Here is a 17,056-nt window from a genome sequence, read left to right on the forward strand (position 1 = left end):
GTTACATAGTTACATAGGGTTGAGAAAAGACCAGTGTCCATCAAGTTCAACCCATCCAAGTAAACCCAGCACACACAACCCACACCTACCAATCTATACACTCACATACATAAACTATAAATACAACCACTAGTACTAACTGTAGATATTAGTATCACAATAGCCTTGGATATTCTGATTGTTCAAGAACTCATCAAGGCCCCTCTTAAAGGCATTAACAGAATCTGCCATTACCACATCTCTAGGAAGGGCATTCCACAACCTCACTGTCCTCACCGTGAAAAACCACCTACGCTGCTTCAAATGGAAGCTCCTTTCCTCTAATCTAAAGGGGTGGCCTCTGGTGCGTTGATTGTTTTTATGGGAAAAAAGAACACCCCCCATCTGCCTTTAATCCCCTCTAATGTACTTGTACAGAGTAATCATGTCCCCTCACAAGCGCCTCTTTTCCAGAGAAAACAATCCCAACCTCGACAGTCTAACCTCATAGCTTAAATCTTCCATCCCCTTTACCAGTTTAGTTGCAGTCTCTGCACTCTCTCCAGCTCATTAATGGTGTACTACAAAAGTGTATGAAATTGAAGTGCTTTGTATTACTCTTGCTACTCTTGTATTACTTTGTATTTTGTATTACTGTATTGAAGCCAGATGTGAGCAATAAAGGCTTTTTAAATCATTTTTGGAGAAGGTGCTGTGACTATTACGTTCATTGTCTGATGATGTGGCTGATGTGTGGACAGTCTCAACGTGCACCTAAACACGAACTCGTGGAGTGGTGAGTGCTGACTAAAAAATATTGAGTTTATACAGCAAACCCCATTGTCCTGCCCCCCCCCCCCCCCCAACCACAGAACCACAACAGTGTTGTTTTTTTTCTTTTTCTGCTTAAAGAGATGCTGAAAAAAAATCAAACTTTTTTTATTACCTATCTGATCCCCTCGTGTTCCTCTATGAGAGGGCTGCCATATTTATGCAGCAGGAGGCTATTAGCATTAGAAGCTGTAACTTACAGGCTGAGAAGGGACAGTCAGGTTGGCAAACAGTCAGGTTTAGGAACTTCAAATAACACTTACAAAAGAAAAGAAATCAGCAAAAAATTATCAACATGATGTATAGGTAACTTTTTATGTAGATTCATATTTTAAAAAAGTAGTTTTTTTGTGTGTCAGTATCACTTTAAGCACTACTCATTTTTAAACAGTGTTTTACTCACTTCTGACCACAGTTTCAGTATACTGACTGAGAGCTAGGTATGCCAAATACTTTCTTGGAATAGCTTCTTATCTTTGGAAATATTTTCTAAATCCCTATCCAGGTGCTCTGTTACGTCTCAAGATAAGATCAGCTTGTATGAGAAACAGTTTGAAGCACAACAGTTTGAATTAACAGAGCATTCCTAAATGATAATTAAGTGGTTCTAATAATCATATATAGGGATGAGCGAAATTTTTCACCAGGCATGGTTTTGCAGCAAATTGCTAGATTTTTTTCTGGAAGCAGCAAAACTTGCAGCGGAAAAAAATTGCTGTGCTTCAAGAAAAGACATCAAAATAGGCATGTTACAGTTGCGTCAAATAGGCCACAGTCACATAAAATTAGGCGTGGTCATGTCAAAATAGGTGCAATGGCATAAAAAGATTTGTGTTTTTTTGTCATTTCACAATTTTTTTTGTGAATTTTTTATGAAATTTTCAGCGAGGCAAACCAGTAGAATTATAACTTAGACATAAAAGTCCACATGGAGAGTCTAATCTGCATTGTCAGCAATGAATAGCATACTTAATAATTTAGGAACTAAATCCAGAATCATTAATGGGCAGGCCATGGCATTACAGACTGAAAGCATTCATAATCAGTAAAAAACAGAGAATGCATCATTAGATATAGTCATTTAGTGCTAGTGGAAAAGAACAGTATATATCACCACATCGAGGGCGCTACAAACCATCCATAACAAAATTGAAGTACAAGAAGTATTGGTTCTTAGTTGTGGGGTAATTTTAAGGTCTTTTGTATCCACAGTGGGTTATGAAACAGATTTCTGTAAGATGGTAGTAAGAAATATGAAGAGCAAGTCCCTCCCCAACACACACACACATGCAAAAACATACAAAATCATTTGTAAGCCTCAAGTCTATATTAAGTGCATCATTATTTTGATAAATCATGCTTCAGCAGCGAGGGACAACAAACATCTTGTAGGACCTAGGTCGTGAACCGTTGGTTTTAGGTTCTGGGGTAATTTCAATGTCTTTTTTATCAACTGTGGGTTTTAAAATGAACTTCTGTAAGATGGTAGTGAGAAATATGAAGAGCTCCATTCGAGCTAGTCCTTCCCCTGCGCACACACGTTTTCCTGTAGGAAATAAGGTAGAAAACATTAGCCTAAAGTCAGGCTTGCCAAGGCAATAATGCAACAAGGTCAATCACATTAAGGTTGCCTTAAAATATTGTGCTTAAAATATTTAAATTATAATAATAATTATATAATAATAATATTTATTTATAGCTAGGCAAGGAATATTTTATTATAAAGGCCAATTTTAATTGTGGTGTTCCCACCTCTCAAAATATCCACACAAGGTAGCCATCTGTCCCTACCTGCAGAAAATGGCATGAATGCATCATTCTTCTTAAAACTGCCATCATTATCCAAAAAGTGCCCAGGGTCAAACTGATATGGATTTTTGAAGAATTTAGGATCCTTTAGGACAGAGGTCAGCACTGGAAAGATCAAAGTACCCTGGAGTAGAATAATAAAAATATTTGAAAAGCAGGATTTGTATACAATGATAAATATCACTAATATTTTTATGGGTCAGCCAATCATGTGGCCTGCATATGCTTATGGGAAAGACATATCATAGGTCAGCACTGGAGCCATAATTCAGTTATAACAGAGGCATGTTTAAGCTAAGTTTAATATATTATCAAATGGCAGGGATGTATTTGATACACTCTTTTTAGGCCAAAATGAATAAAAGATATGTATTTGGATGAACCTTTCTTTGTAATTGGTATTACAGGTATAGGACCCGTTATCCAGAATGCCCGGGACCAAGGGTATTCTGGATAAGGGGTCTTTCCGTAATTTGGATCTCCATACCTTAAGTCTACTAAAAATAATGATTATTTATATCTTAGTTGGGATCAATTACAAGGTACTGTTTTATTACTACAGAGAAAAAGGAAATCAGTTTTAAAATTCTGAATTATTTAAAAAAAATATTTAAAAAATTATTTAAAATGGAGTCTATGGGAGACAGGCTTTCCGTAATTCGGAGCTTCCTGGATAACGGGTTTCTGGATAAGGGATCCCATACCTGCATTGTACTAATAGCAATGCAATCCAAAGTTTGTTTTTTTATTAGAGCAGCATATCTATGGTAATTTTGCTCCTAAAGAACTCAGCATGCAAGCCTCTAACCTTGGGAATGTTATATCCTCTGAAGGTTGTATCTTTGCTGGCTGCATGGGCCAGTCCAGCTGGAACAATATCTGCAAATCTCTGCACCTCATGGATCACAGCTTCAGTATATGGCATCTTGCTCCTGTCCTCCACTGATGGACAGCGGTCTTGGCCTATCACTTGATCAATCTCCTTGTGAATCTTTTCTATATCAACCAGACATAGAATTAAAAACTGCATTTTTTTCAGTGTTATATGCCCATAAATACCCAACACTGCTGGAACAATAAAAGAGATCTTTTACTAACATGAGTGCTAACTTAAGGTGGCCATACACGGACCGATTTTTTACTTACAAACGACCGATTCCCGAACGATCCGATGCTATCGTTAAGTTATCGTATAGTTGGTGGTGTACGAACGATCGTCGGCCCACTAAACGAGCCGACATTATCGTCCCCAAAATCGATCGGCCAGGTTTAAAAATTTTGGTCGTTTAACGATAAAATCTGCCAGTTGGTGTGAGTGTCAGACATTTGTCTTTCAACGATTGTTCTCTGCGCATGTCACGATTGCCAGCAACGACATCGATCGTACGTAGATGTACGATCGTAGGTATTTTACGATAATGATGCGACAAAATCTTTCCCGAATTATCGTTGCCCGTGGATGGCATATCGTATGGGAACTCGATCGCCATACGATCGTTTGTCGATATAATCGTTCATCGCACAACGAGCGAAATCGCCTCGTGTATGGCCACCTTAACATACAGTATGTGCTGTTGCCAATAGCAAACACAAAAAGGAAGTACTTTGAAATTAATTGATGATTGGTTGTTACTGTTAACTGCACTTGTGCAATGTAGCACTTATGCTTGTAAATCAGTCACATACAAAATTCTGCCAGTAGAAGATGTAATTACAAAACTTTCATGAGTTCACAGTATTTTTTATTTTTTGTTTGCATTTGCAAATGTATATATTAAACTCAGATAATCCTTTCTACAAAGCACCTGCACATTTAGCAACAGTATTGATTATAGAGTTCCCTAACTAGACATAATGCACAGTGTAGCAATTACAATATAGAATGTTTACATGGAAGGCATTATATCATAATTAGAGATGTAGCGAACTGTTCGCCGGCGAACTAATTCGCGCGAACATCGGGTGTTCGCAAGTCCGCAAATTCGCGAACTTTTCGTGATGTTCGCAATTTGGGTTCGCCGGCACCGAAAAAATCGTAAAACTTACGATAACGGTACGAATTCTCAGAAAAAATCGCAAAACTTACGATAACGGTACGAAAAAGTCGCAAAACTTACGATAACGTTACGAATGATCCGAAACAGTCGCAAAACTTACGATAACGGTACGAATGATCCGAAAAAGTCGCAAAACTTACGATAACGTTACGAATGATCCGAAAAAGTCGCAAAACTTACGATAACGGTACGAATGATCCGAAAAAGTCGCAAAACTTACGATAACGGTACGAATGATCCGAAAAAGTCGCAAAACTTACGATAACGTTACGAAAGCTCCGAAAAAGTCGCAAAACTTACGATAACGTTATGAAAGCTCCGAAAAAGTCGCAAAACTTACGATAACTTTACAAAAGCGCCGAAAAATACGAAAAAGTCGCAAAATTACCGATCATTTCGAAAAACGGCGTGTGTCAATTTTTCAGAGGTTTTTGCCCTTGATCCCCCTCCTGCATGCCACTGTCCAGGTCGTGGCACCCTTTAAACAACTTTAAAATCAGTTTTCTGGGCAGAAATGGCTTTTCTATTTTTTAAAGTTCGCCTTCCCATTGAAGTCTATGGGGTTCGCAAAGTTCGCGAATATTCGCAATTTTCGGCGGAAGTTCGCGAACAGGTTCGCGAACTTTTTTTTTGAGGTTCGCTACATCCCTAATCATAATGCAAAAGGGATGTGGGCAATAGAAAATAATCATTAAAGGGCATGTAAAGTCTATTTCACTTGGGTGTGCCAAAATGTTAGGCAACCCCCCACTACCTGCTGCGTTGGCATCTACTTACCTGAGATCCTTATCCCTTTGCTGTTCTGCATAGGTGCAGTAGAGTAGATCATGCAGGTTTACTTAACTGCGCATTGACGTAAGGGACGCTTGGGACACCGGTCAGAAGGTAAGTAAAATGCCGGCGCAGGGCTGATACATTTTTTTTGCACAGGTCAATGCAGCTTTCTACAGAAGCTCCAACATGGGGAAAATTAGACTTTACATGTCCTTTACAGTTATTAAATCAGCTGCCATAAAAAGTGTAGCTAAATTGTACCTGCTCCTCTTAGGAAAAATGCTGTGTACATGTATGTACTTTTTACCAAGATGGCTAAAAAATGTAGCCAGCTATATAACTGGTGAAGCTAATAACCCAACTGAAGTCTTAAATCTAGAGAAGTTTTGAAGTCTGTTACCACTAGTGATGAGCGAATCTGTCCCGTTTTGCTTCACCAAAAAATTAGCAAAAAAGGAAAATATCCAAGAAACGCGTTTGTCACCTGCGTCTTTTTTTGTCGCTAGTGTCTTTTTTTGACACGACCGCGCCCAATCTGATGCGATTGTGACTTTTTTTGATGCGAGACAAATTTTTCCGAGGGGAATCGTCGTGAACGTTTCGTGAAACAATGCGCAAATCCACTGTGAATCCATGCATGGCGAAACAATTTGCTCATCACTAGTTACCACTTTAATACCAAATTTGACCCACTGGAAAGAACAGTGCACACAAACACAACTGACAAATATTAAGAACATTCTCTGGACAAAGTACCAGTATATGTTCAGACCAAGGGAAAGGTTTTTACTGTGTCACCTGAATATAGTAAATGATCCATCTTACACTAAGAGATTAGTTTATCATGGACTTGATAACTCAAGCTGAACTGGATAAAGATACATTTTGAACTGTATTTGTGTGCACTATAACTATATTCTATTAAGCAGTCCTGCAGTTACTTGAATAACAAGGACAAAACAATAAAAAACATGATGGTGGTTAAAGGAGACATATAGCATAACTGAACCACCCCCTCCCATCTCGTAGGCAATAATAAATAATACATGGTGCTGGTTCCACTCTGGGCTAAAATGATCATTATCTTTAAGATTGGTGCCTTTATTGACGCTTCCCATAGATCTGCTACGCTCCCTGCCCATGTTTCAAATAAGGGGTGGGGGTCCTGCCAGAAGTACAGTAGGAGGGGGTTGGCCAATCACAGCCCTGCAGTTACACAAGTAAAGACAGGCTTCAGTTCCCTATCAGGTCAGCCTAGCTGCTCATGGTTCCTATCTTACAGTGCAGTCTGCTTAGTGCCTTCAGCACCCTTAACAGTGTGGGAAAGGAGGCAGCACAAATGGGTAGGGTGAGTAAGGTTTTTGGAGAAATTTTCAATGAATCACACAACTTTTTCCATTACATTTGAATAATAACATGGGAGGGCTAAAAGTTTGTTGAATAAAGATATCACAGGATAACACAAAATCATGAACATCTGATGTGTGAAAGAATGTATAACATTAATGTTCTGTGTGTCAGCAATAACCCCTGCTTTTATCTCAATATGTCTGAAATACCTGTCTATCAATGATGGAAACTGCAAGGCTGCTATCTAACTCTGAAATCATGTTTTCTTCGCAATTTTGATTGTTTAGGCAGGTTGGAGCTTCAATATTTAGTCTTCTTGTGGCCTACCCTGTCGCTATTGCTATGTCCCCTCAACCTCCAAGTTCAAGTGCTGAGGGAAAATTTTCTAAATTGTGAAAAGCTTATTTGTGTTTGTCTGTTTTCTCTGATTTGTAGATTTGAAAAACTTTCTTATTATTAACTTCCTTACATCTGAGTGAAGCCACATAAGATGGTTTTAGATTTCTTTCCTGTGGGAATAAATTCTAAAAAAATTACGAAGGAAAAAATAGTTTATTATTTGTTTAAATGGTACCCATTTTTGTTTTGTATTAACTAAAATGGCATTATGGTAATCTGTTATCTGAAATAATGATCTTAAATTGGTAAAATATGTTTTTGAAGTGTTAGTGTCCTTGCTGACCCAATGTACCTTTGTTTTTTGAAACATAAATTCGATTTGAGAATATTATAGTCACTTCTACCTAAGTACAGTATTATGAGCACATTTGTAATGCCTTCTGAGTTTTTAGCTTTCCAGTACAGCATCATTTCTGATAAAAAACATGTGTTGGCAGTAATTCTATTCCAGATAATACCTGTGGGGGGAAAATATTTTGGCGCTATAGGTACCCATTAACTAAGTTGGTGACATACCGCAGTTTGTAACCTAAGCAGATTTACCTTGAATTTCTGGGTATTTAAGTAAAATAGAGAAGGCGTATCTCAGTGTTACACTTGTTGTCTCTGTCCCAGCGAAAAACAAATCGAAGATTACTTCATTCAAATTCTCATTGTGAAATTCACTGTTAGGATTCATTTTTTCCTGGAAAAAAAGAAATCTTTTGAGTATTTTAGAACTAATTCATTTTCTCTAGGCTTTCAAATTTCTTTGGCTTTAGCACAATTTGGGCAGGCCTATACCACCAGTAATGTTGTTCTACCAAAATTATTTAAAAGCAGTCATGGTTTCAAGCATACTTTGCTGTCTCTCTGCTGTTCGAATTGCTGGCCTTTCTCTGCTATTTCCTTATGTCTCATCCTGTGTTACTTGAAGGAATCACAGATTTGAAAGGTTTTAGAATCTTTTGTGCAGCTTCCCTGTGTGCTGTCATGCTTCATCACTTTCTTATCCACCAGAACACAAGGGTCCTGTTTTGCAGAAAATCCTGCAACTAAGTTCATTTACCCTCTTTGTTTTGGTGGTAACTTTTGTAACAGACTGATTGCAAAGTGTTTTTACACAGCACACAAATAAGCTGCAGTGATGAGAAAGAGAAGGAAAGGCTGCAGCAGATTAAAATGTAGCTGCTTCGGTGCTCACTTCACTGGCCTCCCTTGACAGATAAGTTTTCCATTTTGCTGCTCTTGCTGTTTCTTACCGAAGCACAGTACGGGTATAGGACCCATTATCCAGAATGCTCGGTACCAAGGGTATTCCGGATAAGGGGTCTTTCTGTAATTTGCATCTCCATACCTTAAGTCTACTAAAAAATCAATAAAACATTAATTAAATCCAATAGGATTGTTTTGCATCCAATAAGGATTATTTATATCTTAATTGGGCTTAGTTACAAGGTACTGTTTTATTACTACAGGGAAAAAGGAAATCAGTTTTAAAATTCTAAATTATTTGCTTAAAATGGAGTCTGTGGGAGAAGGGCTTTCTGTAATTTGGAGCTTTCTGGATAACAGGTTTCTGGATAAGGGATCCCATATCTGTACTTATTTTGGGAGATTCTGGTCTAGATTCTGCATCTACTTTGCCAGGACCAACAATGTATCGTTATATGTATGAAGAATAGCTTGATATGCAGGATTTTGTAGTTTACAGCATTGCCACAATGCAGGGAGGGTGAATCCAGTTTCTGTAGTTTGTAGTTTGTGAAAGAACCTTAATTTTACTAGGTACACTAGTTTCAAAACAGGGGTACAAGATCTGCCCATCTGCAAATTTATCTGATTTTCTATATTTCCAGTTATTAATTTATGAATATAGTTTATGAATAATGTATCTTTATTACAATCCATTTAACCTTCTTTTTGTGCATAACAAAGGCACATAATTCATGACAATAAGCCAGTTAATACGAGCCAATTAGACTGGATACATTTTCTTTTACAGGTACATTCTAATGGATCAACCTTTTAGATGAACTCACCTCTTCCATTCTCATAAGAAAGCAGTCTATAAAGTCTCTTGGACAGTTCTTATCCAGTGTGTCTTTGTGAGCATTTGCCTCTTCCCTTACAAACTCTTTTAGCTTGTCAAAATATGTAAAAATATTTTGGTGGGGGCCAGGAATGTATTGTAACACTTTTGGAAAGAAATTGAGAAGCTGTAGCAAAAATAACATTATTGTTAATGAAGCATATAAACAAGAACTTGTAAAGATGGAAAAATTGAGATAGACAGACAGACAGAAAAACCTATACATACCTGTCCAATGAAAGTGTTTGACAATCTTATGATCTCCCTCAGATACATTAGTAAAGTCATAAATTTTTGATCCTCGTAGTCAAATCTCTCACCAAAAATAATGGAACAGATTATATTGGATACAGCTAGTACCAGCAGGTACATTGGGTCAAATGGTTGACCTGCAAAGGAATACATTCATACTGAGCTTTTGTTTATACACGTGTACTTCTAAAATAGCTTATATATAGAACCCTGCTTCATATAAACACACCATTTTCATAAAAATTTACTTTTTTAGTAGTATGTGCCATTTCGTAATCCTGAATAGAAAATTAAGAATTAAGGGCCTTCTGGGATCATACGATTCGCGGGCACACATACATGCTAGGCCACATTAGCCAATTAGTGGACAGAGTTCTGTCTATGGCTCCAACACTACTTTCTGTTACAGATAGGCCTGCATTATTTTCTGTCAGGTGACCTCAGACCACACAGACCATCACTAAATGGTGGATCAAGGGAAAAGAGGTAAAATATTTACTAATATATATATATTATATATATATATATATATAGGTCACTTAATATGATATAAACTATATGTTGGTTAAGTATTCTGGGGGTATAGTTTTCCATTAACAAAGAAGTACACTGGATATAAAAATTCTACACACTTTTTGTATCCACTGTAGGTTAGAAATTTTGTACATTATGTTTTGGGCTTCTGTAGTAATTCAAGGCAACCACAGCCCTTTAGAAGCAAAGATCTGTGCCTCTAAAGATGCCTCCAGACAGAGCCAGAATTAGGGGTAGGCAGAAGGGGCACGTGCCTAGGGTGCAACACTAAGGGGGCTAGGCACATACCTCTTGTCTGTCTACACTGAGACTAGGTCCTCCAATCCCACTCATAATACCTGTGTTGCTGCTGTGCACCGATCGCACTCCCCCAGTGCTATGGTTGGGGGGTGGGGTCAGCCTGGCCTGGCATTGCCCCAAGAACATCTTCTTTTCTGCTGTTGCAGTGCACATGTTCCGTGGTGGCATCAGTTACTGAGCTTAGAGACTGACTCAAATTATACTCTATATTAAGCATATAAATGTCACAATACAAGGATAACTAGTAATTATTTCAGATTCTCATTTCATTGGCAGTTTGTGCAATATGAATCAGAATTTATTAAATAGCCCTGTAGCATTAGGTTCTATGAAAGCATAACCACATTTTCTGCTTGATGATTTGCGACGATCCATAAGTTTAGCTTCTTAACAGCTGCCCAGACCACACTGAGCATGTCAAGTGTCACCGACTCTCCTAACAAAATCCAAGATGGTGACCCACCTGTGCACAACTTTGAAGACCTGAATCCTTAAATTTTCCTTGAAAATCATTGTGTCATATAATAAAGGTCTATAGAAAATTTTGAGTCTAGTGACAATAAATGGGGTATATTTATCATGCTGTGTAAAAAGTGGAGTGAAGCATTACCGGTGATGTTGCCCAGGGCAACCAATCAGCAGTTAGAATTCAACAGTTAGAAAATTAAAGCAAAGCATCTGATTGGCTGCTATAAACAACATCACCGGTGATGTTTTACTCCACTTTTTTACTCCACTTTTTACACAGCATGATAAATATACCCCTAAGCGTTGAAGCAAAATATAGAAACATACAGTCATATCAGTAAATATTGCTATTTAGTTTTACAGTGGGGGTTATTTACCCACTTTGGGAAGCTCTATAGTCATGGTGAAAGGCAGTAGATGCACCCCCTCCGGCCCCCTAACCAGTCCCCTTGCACATCATTCACACATGCAAATTATGTAGAGCCAGAGGACACAGGCCACTATGGCGATGGTAAAGATGGGGCTGCCTTACACTTACCAGCACTGTGGTGAGTAAATGTCCCCAAATCTCCAGTACATTAATAGGCTGGTGTATCCTAGCATGTATGCATTTTCTTGCTTTGTACATGACCACAGTACCTCATAGGAGCCAGAAGGAAAAACTTTTGTACTTAAATCGGCCGTTTTATTTGATATATTGCTATACAGCTATGCAATGTTTAGGGATTTCTCTTAACCCTCTTACTGTCAGACATCTGGTGGTCTGTTGTTTGTGCTACAAGGACAGCACTTTTTCCATAGTGTAACTTACAATTTGGATAGGTAGGTGCTACATCATGTCATTTACCCTGCTGAGAATGAAATAACTACATTATTGGCAGTTAAAGAGTTAATGGCATGGGTGATGCAGTAACAATTCATTTTGTTTTACTACCAAAAAAGCTTTTAATGTTTGCTTTACTGTCCCACCACATTTGATAACTTTAAATAGACATATTATCTACCACCTTTATTCTTTTCAAATGCTTCTGCAAGGCTTTGCGATTCCTCTTGAATCCTTTCCTCAATGGTTCGCTTCCCCATTCCAAAATTTCGTAGAGTCATGAGAGTAAATCTCCGCATTGTTTTCCACCTCTCCCCATTGGTCATTATAACACCTAAAATATTTTTAAAAAATACTGTTACTATTAACCCTTTCACTGCCAGCCATTTGGACAAAGCAGAACTTCTACTGCCAGACAGTTTTTGAACATTTTGCACATTACATTACATTTCACTTTAGGGGCCTTTCCTCGGGGGGGACTTTTAGTTTAACCAGGAAAATAATATATCGTTTTTTTCAGTACAACCTAAGCTTTTGAAATATGGTAGAATGTTTGTGTAATTCCAATTCTGTAACAAGATATAGGCTTCTAAATGTCTAAAAAATGAAAAAAAAATATTTTCCATAATATAAACACATACACCAGAAACAAAAATTATTTTATGCATAAAAAATACACCTGATGTGGAAAGTCCCATGTCTCCTGAACGTGACAATACCAAATATATATAGTTTTATGGAGATTTCTCACTTGTATAGGTCAAAAACTCCCAGCAGTACACTACCATATTCCCAAAGCACTGCTCCAGAAAGCTGAATACTTTAGATTTTAAGGCCAAAACTTATCCCAGAAAATTATACATTTTTAGAAAGAGCAGATTCTGGGGAATCCAGAATAGGTAGAACTGTCTGTCTACTCCAAACTACCAAGTTGCAATGCTTTCCTAAATTTATTGGTTTTTATCAAAATTTGTGAAATTTTTTAAAAATTGCTTCAAAGCTTCCAGTCTATAGTATCTTAACTCCTAAAGGTCAAAAAGTAACCAAACAAAACACCCTAAATATGAATGCCATGCCAGGGGTCCACTGAACAGTTTGATGCCCAGTATGTATAGGTTTACCTAAGTATGTGGCATGTGAACATACCCCCATATGTACTGTCATTTCAGCTTCTGCAAAATTAACATTTACATCATTATATGTGGGATAACACTAGTAAAAAGTACATTCACCCCAGAAAGTCATATATTTTTGGAAAGTACACATTCCCCCGAATCTAAAATGGGTACCCATGTCTTTCAACTCCAAAGTACCAAGACACAAAGCTTTCCTAAAATTGGCTATTTTGATAACATTTCCAAAAAATCAATCAAAGCTTCCATTTTCCAGCATCTTATCTCCCACGTATTATTAGGTACCAAGGTAAAACACCCTGAATTTGAACGCCAGGGGTCCAATGAATAGTTTGATGTGAACGGCTTACCAAGCCGTAAATCTTTCCTAAGTTTGACGATTTTTATGGCATTTCCAAAAATCACCTCAAAACTTCCACTATGCAGCATGTTATTTTTTACAGGTCATTAGATACCAAGATAAAACACCCTAAATATGAACCCCAGAGGTCTACTGAACAGTTTGATGCCCACTGTACATAGGTTTATCAAAGCACATGGCACTTAGAGACCCCCCAAATATACCTTGTGCACACTAATTTCATGGCTTATTTTTACCTAATTCATAAACACACGGCAGTTTTATGAGGGGTAGAAGCTGCAGAAATGTAGGGTGACCCCTAAAAACCCTATATTTTTGGAAAGTACACATTCTGACAAATCCAACAAGGGTAAAGAGTCCTTTCTACACCAAAGTACCAATCTGCTAAGCTTAACTGCAAAGTTAGTGGTTTTTATGACATTTCAGAAAATCGCATAAAAATGTTGCAGTTTGCCGCATTTCTCTCACACAATTTCTTGCATACAATGGCAAATCTCCCCAAATATGAACACCAGAGGTCTACTGAACAGTTTGATGCCCAATATGCATAGATATTCCAAAGTCTGTGGTGTGTACTAAACCCAAAATGAAAATAGCCCATATGGATTTCTCGCCAAATCAGCTTTTGCACACAGAGCCCCCTGGCAGCATATTATGTGCCGTAACACCCCCTTACTATACAGAGACCCCAGAATAATATATACTTTTGGAAAGTACACATTCTGACAAATCCAACATGGGTAAAGAGTCCTTTCTACACCAAAGTAACAATCTGCAAAGCTTTCCTAAAGTTAGTGGTTTTTATGACATTTCAGAAAATCAAATAAAAATGTTGCAGTTTGCCACAATTATCTCACACAATTTCTTGCGTACAAAGGCAAATCACCCCAAATAGGAACACCTAAGGTCTACTGAACAGTTTGATGCCCAATATGCATAGATATACCAAAGTCTGTGGTATGTACTGATCCCAAAATTAAAATAGCGCATATGGATTTCTCGCCTGCCAACTCAGCTTTTGCACACAGAGCCCCCTGACAGCGTATTATGTGCCGTAACCCCCCCAACTATACAGAGACCCCCAGAAAAACCATATATTTTTGAAAAGTACACATTCTGATGAATTCAAAATAGGTAAAGTTATTTTTGTACACCAAAGTTACACATGGCAAAGCTATGTTAAAATCAGATCAGGAACACTAATATAGGGATACAAATGGAATAAAACCACAAAAATTGTGCAAATCAATGAAACAACAAAATAAGTCACATGACAGCATAATTAGTGGTCAGAATATCTGATCCAATAGTCACACTGTCAAAATAAACAGTTTTTAGGAGGGAATTTTTTTTTAAAAAAGTATACATGTGCACATGTTAAGTTGTGTGATAGTGTGTATATGAGTGTATATAAGCGTGCAAAGTGGAAAAAAAAAAACGATCGCATCTGCTACTTGTAGGACAGTCATGCGACAATCGCATTACAGGACCAACCCCAACCCCCTCGGCTCGTTGCCAAAGGGGTTGGGGGCACATCTGTCTCTCTGCACCGGCGGCTGGTGCAGAGAGAATTGCTTAGCTAACAATAACGTAGGTACTACGTTGTTGGCAGATACCTGCTTTTTTTAAAACAATGTAGTACCTACGTTGTTGGCAGGGAAAGGGTTAAATGTGTCTAATAAAAATATTGAGTAGGGATGCACTGAAGCCAGGATTTGTCTGAGATTTGGAAAAATCCCGGAATTTTTACAGGATATAGAAGAATGCTTAGGGGTAGATTTATCAAAATGTGAATTTAGAGCTTAATACATAAAAACCCACCCATGTTCTATTCATTCCTATGGGATTTTTTAGAAGTGTTTTATTACTGGGTGGAAGTTAGAACTCACCATTTGATAGATACACTTCTAAAAATCCGAAGACATAAATAAAACATTGGTGAATTTTAATTTATTAAGTTCTGAATTCACATTTTTATTAATATTGTCAAAATTCTTATTGCTTAAATTCACACTTTACCCTAAAGCAGTTGCATCTGTCCATGCAAATGCCAAATGTGGATCCAAATCTTAATCCTTGCAATAAAGCTGACATGGAGAAAAAAACCTCACCCGTGGGGCAAACCCTATTTTACCATATGACATACATTTTTCCTTATGTGTTTACTTTTTTGGCCAGTGTAAATACACTACATAAGCATGCAAATCAAGAGGTCTATGTACACACAACTTTTTAACAACAACATTAATAATTATAATTTATTCAATGTAAACAGCCAAAAATAAATTTTTGTCCACCCCAATTTTCTTACCATAATTTTTAAATATCAGTTCAGTAAGGTCCATAATTCCCCTATCACTAAACACTTCACTGCGATCAATCAATGCCTCTTTCACAGCATCATACCCAATGAGCATGACTGATCGATAACTGCCCAAATGCAGGGTGTACACAGGTCCATAGGTTTTACTTAACTGTAAACACAAAATAAAGAACATGGACGTTATGAAATAGCAGGAAAAACATTGGGTACAACACCTGCACCTTTGTTTGCATTCATTTCCAAGTGGGAGGTGACTTTTTGCTTCTAAATATAACAATAAGTAAAAATGTATAGATCTATCCAGTGAGTGACAAATCTAATCTATATTTTGGTGACATATTTTTATGGAGCACCATAATCTCCAGAGTTCGACCTGTACAATCAGTTATATTAAAGCTACAGTTTATAGGCTAATTTGTAAAATGTGTATTTTTATACAACCTCTTATGACAAATGCAACGCTTATATTTATTTTCAAGCTATTGTAGCCCTGGGCCATACCATAGTATCATTTATTAAATAAAAAAATTTACCATCTTTGGTTATGTTATCACAGCAGTATGGGTAACATGTACTAATTGCTGCAGTAACATTATCTACATTTGAACAGTTTTTCAGTATGACCATGCCACAAGCTAGAAAATAAAATTAAGACAAAATGGGTTGCTATAAGTAAGCACATCTATGTTGTAAAACTCGGTCTTATAATGTTTTTGTTCCTTCAGTTGTGGTTAGTCATATAGAGCAAACAGAGTGCTATTTAGGCTTTTTAAACACAGTTACTCTTGTCAAAATTCAGTATCCTACTAGTGATGAGGGAATTTTTTTGCCAGGCATGGATGCATTGGCATATTTTCTTATAAAACTGACACAAAAATTTGACACAACAAAAATTTGCTGAGTGAGGAAAAAGTTGTCAGTTGCATCAAAAAAATCATGCAGTAACCGCATTTCACAAATTTTCTCTGTTTTGTGAACTTTTTAGCAGTTGCAAGTTTTCCACCGATGCGACACAGGACAGATTCGCTCATCACTAATAACAACATAATACAGCAAAAATCCCAAACTCTCCCTCTTATCTCGAACCTACTGCATGCTATCCTGTGCCTCCCTGAATACGAACTCACCTCAAGCAAAGAGTTAGGAAGTTCTCTAGTGTTAATCTGTGGAATATTACCCAAAAGAGGAATTGGGGTCGGTCCTGGGGGCAGATTTTTGATTTTGATTTTGCCTCTCCATTTAAACAGGAAAAGCAGAATGGTGACACACGCAGTCAGAAGAATCGTGCCTACAAAGCCCAGTGCCATCGTGAAGTTGTCAGCTTTGCAGTTCTGTTCTGTACCTTGTCCTGTTTGTGCTTTTGTGCTGTGCAGCTACTCATGACACAACATAGATTTCTTTCTCAATCTCTGTGTGAGCACAAAGGGTGTGTCTATATGTTTGTTACAGGGTTAGGTGCAATGAAACAACACCAGTAAAAAAAATGCACAAAAATTCAAACAAACCTGGTCTCATATTCACAAAAGAAAGATTAAAGTTTTCTAAAACATAGAAATCTCTTTTTATGAATATGAAACCTTCCACCATTGTTG

General features: G+C 37.5%; 1 protein-coding gene across 1 annotated transcript; it reads right to left on the reverse strand.

Annotated features, from left to right (window-relative positions):
- Positions 1-1,111: 1,111 nt before the first annotated feature.
- On the reverse strand, positions 1,112-16,856 carry LOC100497503 (cytochrome P450 2H2). The gene is made up of 9 exons (XM_002939381.5): positions 16,592-16,856; positions 15,453-15,615; positions 11,832-11,981; positions 9,499-9,659; positions 9,221-9,397; positions 7,743-7,884; positions 3,428-3,615; positions 2,602-2,743; positions 1,112-2,356 (listed from the first exon to the last, which is right to left on the reverse strand). The coding sequence occupies exons 1-9, from the start codon at positions 16,769-16,771 to the stop codon at positions 2,172-2,174; spliced, it is 1,488 nt and encodes a 495-aa protein (XP_002939427.3). The 5' UTR covers positions 16,772-16,856; the 3' UTR covers positions 1,112-2,171.
- Positions 16,857-17,056: the final 200 nt, after the last annotated feature.

Source organism: Xenopus tropicalis, chromosome 8, assembly GCF_000004195.4.
Source record: "Xenopus tropicalis strain Nigerian chromosome 8, UCB_Xtro_10.0, whole genome shotgun sequence".
NCBI classification, from domain to species: Eukaryota; Metazoa; Chordata; class Amphibia; order Anura; family Pipidae; genus Xenopus; species Xenopus tropicalis.

What these genes read in the sequence shown, in the direction of transcription:
- LOC100497503 (XM_002939381.5), bottom strand. Translation starts at nt 16,771, where the DNA reads ATGGCACTGGGCTTTGTAGGCACGATTCTTCTGACTGCGTGTGTCACC. An exon ending in TTCTTATGAGAATGGAAGAG is followed by an intron (nt 7,885 to 9,220) that starts GTGAGTTCATCT and finishes CTTTTTTTCCAG; the next exon opens with GAAAAAATGAATCCTAACAG. An exon ending in TAAATACCCAGAAATTCAAG is followed by an intron (nt 3,616 to 7,742) that starts GTAAATCTGCTT and finishes TGGTTGATATAG; the next exon opens with AAAAGATTCACAAGGAGATT.